We start from the raw sequence: 4,805 nt of genomic DNA, 5'->3' as shown, positions 1-4,805 counted from the left end.
ACAACATATTGGATTCATATCTTTCTCCACTCAAAAACTAGAAATAAAATAACATTAAAAAAAATATTATAATATTAATTAATATATTAATGGGATAGTTCACCAAAATATGGTGAATATGGTGAAAATTATGGTGAAATATGGTAAATTATGGTGAAAATATGGTGAAAATTATTTCATAATTTACTCTAATTCTATATAAATATCTTTGTTCTGCTGAACACAAAGGGAGATATTTTGAAGAATGTTGGTAACCAAGCAGTTTTGGGACACCAATGACTTCCATAGTAGGAAACAAAAATACTATGGAAGTCAACGGTGCCCTGCAACTGTTTGGTTACAAACATTCCTAAAAATATCTTCCTTTTTGTTCAGCAAAATAGACATATATACAGGTTTGGAACAACTTGTAAATGATGGGTGAGTAAATGATGACAATTTTAATTTTTGGATTAACCATTCCTTTAACACCCTCAGTTTCTTTGGAAATGAAAACAATGTGGTGTGTCATAATTACAAAAGAAATATCTTATGTGGGAAACTTTTCACTTTTGGTGTACAATGGGAGTCAAACAGATTGAGAAGCACTGCCTGCCCTACAGGTCTTCACTTTTGTCTGCTTACGTTTTACTGCCATCTAGCGCCTAAATATTGAACTGCACATTTAACGCTAAAGAAATCCAATAGCTTTCTTTTGACAAATCATTTAGACCACTGAGGACGTACGTCCCAACAATAGGGCCCCAAAGCTCAGAGCATTATTCACAGCATCTAAATCCAATACGCAGTAATGTATGCACAACAGGAACAGCTTGTGTGGTCATTTCAAATGATTGTGGTTTGCCTTGATGTAAAACAATGTCTGTGACCAACTGGTTTTCAATAGCTCTCCACCTACAGAAACAACACACATCTTTCCTCTTGCATATTCCATTTACCTGTCCTGCACAGAAAGACACAAAGGCTTACGATGAGACTGGCTCAGCATGACTAAATGCTTCCTGCTATTATGTCACTGCTAATTCCGTGCCTCCCAGAAAGCACTACTCTGATTCAGCAACTAACTTAATCAATGCAAAGAAAGTGCAGTCCACTTAGAAAGTGCACTATAATGATGGAATGCATCCATTACACATTAGCTTAAACTCTGAGAGTTCAAAACAAAATGGCAATTCCTTTGTATCTTAGAGTAAAATTAATTCTAGTCAGTCTCATTTCAGGGATCTGTCTTGTTAACATTTTAGTACTTGTATCTCCTATATTTACTCAACTAGAACATCAGACCAGTATTTTAGGTTTAGCCTTAGTATTTCACTTGATGTATTAGGTACCTGCTCTACTGTAGGTAATTTCACAATATAAGGATAGACCAGGGCTAGTTGACAGTTTACTCTTACAGTAAATCTTTTTCAGGTTAGGTTCATTTCTTAGCCCCAATTTCTGTATAGGCACATTATAAGATTTAGTTGATTGAAATGAACATACAAATCTGCTGTTGAAAAAAAGTGCTTGTATTAGAGGTCGACCGATTCATCGGATTTGCCGATTAATCGGCACCGATAGCTGAATGGTGGAACAATCGGTTATCGGCAAAAATCAATACAGATAGTTTTTCCGGTTTGCGTCCGTTGCAGGAGCGGCTGAGAAGGGTGCTGTCATTACACAGTAGCCTACCAGAGCTCTGAGAAGGGTCTGCTGGCATTACACAGTAGCCTACGAGAGCTCTGAGAAGGGTCTGCTGGCATTATATAGCGCGAGAGCGGCCTCTAGAGGCCAAATGAAAAACTATCACTGTTTACATTAACACATGAGCGTGCTGATGCGCTAAAACACCAACAGAGAAACGGTATGAATACAGAACACTTGAGTACATGTTGCCAAATCATTATAAAGTAATTGATTTGTTGACTAGATGCTTTAGCAGGGGAAGAACAGCAGTATATGTACTGTCGTCGAGGCTGACAGGACGCTAATATTAGCAGCAACGGTTACCTCAAGTATTTAAAACGATGTAACTGAGAAACTTTTTTTGATGTGAGAAACTGTATCATGCATCCAACATAAATATAAACGCATTAGACGTCAATACATGTTGTTATTTTGATAAGAAAACCGTTGTGTTCTAAAAAAGCGAACTGTTTGGATTTATATGAAATGAAAACACTTAATATAATACAATAGTATTCGATTTGTAACATTTTGTAAGGTTAATAAATGCTGTAGAAGTATTATTCATTGTTAGTTTTATCTGTTAACCTTTTTATGCACTATGAACTAACATGATTGATTATGAAAATGATGAAGGTACAATTGTATTGCTCGAATATTAATACATGCTGTAAAATGTACATTACATAATGCATTTAGTTCATGTAAGCTAAATAAATACATTGTTAACAAATGGGATTTGCAGTCTGTTACCTGGCATTTACATACATGTTTCTGGGTTATAGCTTAAGAAACATTTTTGTGTAATATTTTAATATTTCAGTTATTTTCTGTAGAATTTTGTTTCTGTCATTTTAATATTTTCATATTTACAGATGAAATTTAACACATTTTCATGGTTCAGTACTTTTTTTATTTCTTGTAATAAAGTTCAGCACTGCTTTTTTACCTGTTATTTTATGTATTATTATTTTTTTTAATCTAGTATCTTTTTAAAAACTATCGGTCGATTAATCGGTTATCGGCAAGCAAGGTCCAACCTAGCTATCGGTATCGGTAAAATCCACTATCGGTCGACCTCTAGCTTGTATAATTGGATACACTGAGTCGAAATATCCAAGATACTAATTTGCAAGAGTATATCCATGGAGAAAATTTCCCTATGTGAAAATGTACTTATATATATGTGATTTATATTATAATATAAAGTAATATATATATAACATTTTTGGGGGAAATGTAATAATTTTTTTAAGGATTCTTTGAAGAATAGAAATATCAAAATAATTTATTTATTTTTTAAACAGATTTTTGTAACAATGTGTTTCCTGTCACATTTTAGCTAATGCATAGCAAAAGTATTAACTTTCAAAAAAACAATACTAATCTCAAACTTGTCTTGTCAGCATAAGCATTGTCTTGCCTCATTGGTGTGTTTGTCCATGGTGTTGAGCATGACCTCAATTCCTTTACTGAAGTACTGTACAGCCTCCATTCCTGTGTGAATCTGCCCCAGGTACATGTACTTACTGTGGCCTTCCTCTGGACTGAGCTCAACCGCCTTCAGATAAACGCACACTGCTGTCAAGGACTGTAACAAACAAATACGCTCACTCTCTTTAACAAGACTAGAAGCTTCATGTGGAAATTACAGGTTACACATGACAGGCTTTTACTGTGGTAGCAAATTATGTGTAAAGGATATCTGTTTAGCTTTCTCTACATCTCCCAGCTCGGCGCAGATGTTCCCCAGCATGTCCAGGATGGTCAGGTTAGTTGGTTCAATATCCAGCGCTCGCTGACAGTACAGCCTGGCCATGTCAAAGTCAAAGTTGTCTATACTCTCTTCGGTCTGAGAGGGACGGAAAAAGTGCACAAGTGAAATCTGAAAACAAGATCTAATATTTACTGTTTTTAAAATATCCATAATATGGCAACATATTACCTTTTCTAACAATTGATCAACAGTGTATTTTTCAGCGGTTTTCTTTTTTGCCCTTTCCTGCATCTTTGCTTTCATTCTTTCCTGTGGTGACATCAAGGCACCTGAGCATGAAAAAAAAGTTGATTAACAATCAAATTAAACATTTTGAGGGCAGGATATGGCTACACAATTAGTTTAATGTGAATAAGTCTAGATTAAGTACAGTTATGGCAAGTTCTTCCAAAAAAAAAAAAAATTACATAAAAAATTCACAATAAACGCCACATGGCACATGAAACACATTGCAGTCAGTGTCATGTTTACATTAAACCGTTATAGTCAAAACGAGCAACGGTTACTATCGGTGTCCAGTTTATAGCAAGACATTGGTTTAATTTGTGTGGGATTTTAAATAATATGTATTAAAGTCGTACATTTCGTGGATTAACAGGAATACCAGAAGTTTAACATTACAGATTGCTAAGCCTGACATACCTCCATTTGGGTTGATGTCTTTTCTTTTAGCTTTGTTTTTCTTTTTAGATTTTGCTTGTCCGCCCATTATTGTGAGATAAAAACCTGTGTATTTATGTTACTTTATGTGTAGAGGAAAATACTTCTCCACTTGGAGGTGCGTTCACTTGGCTGCTTGAAACTACGCATGGGCTGCAACGTGAATCAGATGGACTGACTTCCTGTTAGAAAATAAACAAAATAAAAGTATTTAACAAAATAAAAGTCACCATTGATTTCCGAAACGTCTGTCGCTGAAGCTCACTGGTTCTCTTCTATAGCAAGTTTAGAAAAAAGTAGGTGAGGTGTGTTTGACTAGATTTAATATTAAATGTATATAACAGCTAAGAGAAGTGTTGTTCATTTTAAATAACTGTATATATATATTTACAAGTTTACACCATGGTTTACACACTAGTAAATAAATAAATAAATAAAAGTCCTTTCTTACTTGTATTGCTAATTTATGCGCACAAAAAAAGACAATCCCATAGAAGTTAACCTTAAGCAACATGATGCCAGAGGGTTATATGTAAATATTCAGTGTAGTATATTTACAATGGTATATCGAGGGCCTATTGAGATCTATTGGACCCATTTTGTAGGTTTAGAATGTCACACTCTCGGCAATAAATCACTTTAGCCTCTATGGGTGTGCCTTCTTCACTCTTGGTATTTTAAGAATTTATAACCGCCTAAT

The 4,805-nt window shown here is 34.7% G+C and overlaps 1 protein-coding gene across 1 annotated transcript in view; it reads right to left on the bottom strand.

Annotated features, from left to right (window-relative positions):
* The window catches only part of si:dkey-12j5.1 (uncharacterized), a 115,993-nt gene extending 111,701 nt beyond the window's left edge, over nt 1–4,292 (bottom strand). Inside the window, exons 1-4 of the mRNA XM_067449634.1 lie at nt 4,088–4,292; nt 3,614–3,714; nt 3,374–3,520; nt 3,092–3,241 (exon numbers count right to left, since the gene is read on the bottom strand). Of these exons, the coding sequence (XP_067305735.1) occupies nt 3,092–3,241; nt 3,374–3,520; nt 3,614–3,714; nt 4,088–4,154 (465 nt within the window). The 5' untranslated portion in view covers nt 4,155–4,292. The remainder of the gene's footprint in view (nt 1–3,091; nt 3,242–3,373; nt 3,521–3,613; nt 3,715–4,087) is intronic.
* Nucleotides 4,293–4,805: the final 513 nt, after the last annotated feature.

Source organism: Pseudorasbora parva, chromosome 7 (assembly GCF_024679245.1).
Source record: "Pseudorasbora parva isolate DD20220531a chromosome 7, ASM2467924v1, whole genome shotgun sequence".
NCBI lineage: Eukaryota > Metazoa > Chordata > Actinopteri > Cypriniformes > Gobionidae > Pseudorasbora > Pseudorasbora parva.
This window is presented reverse-complemented; position numbering and strand designations above follow the sequence as displayed.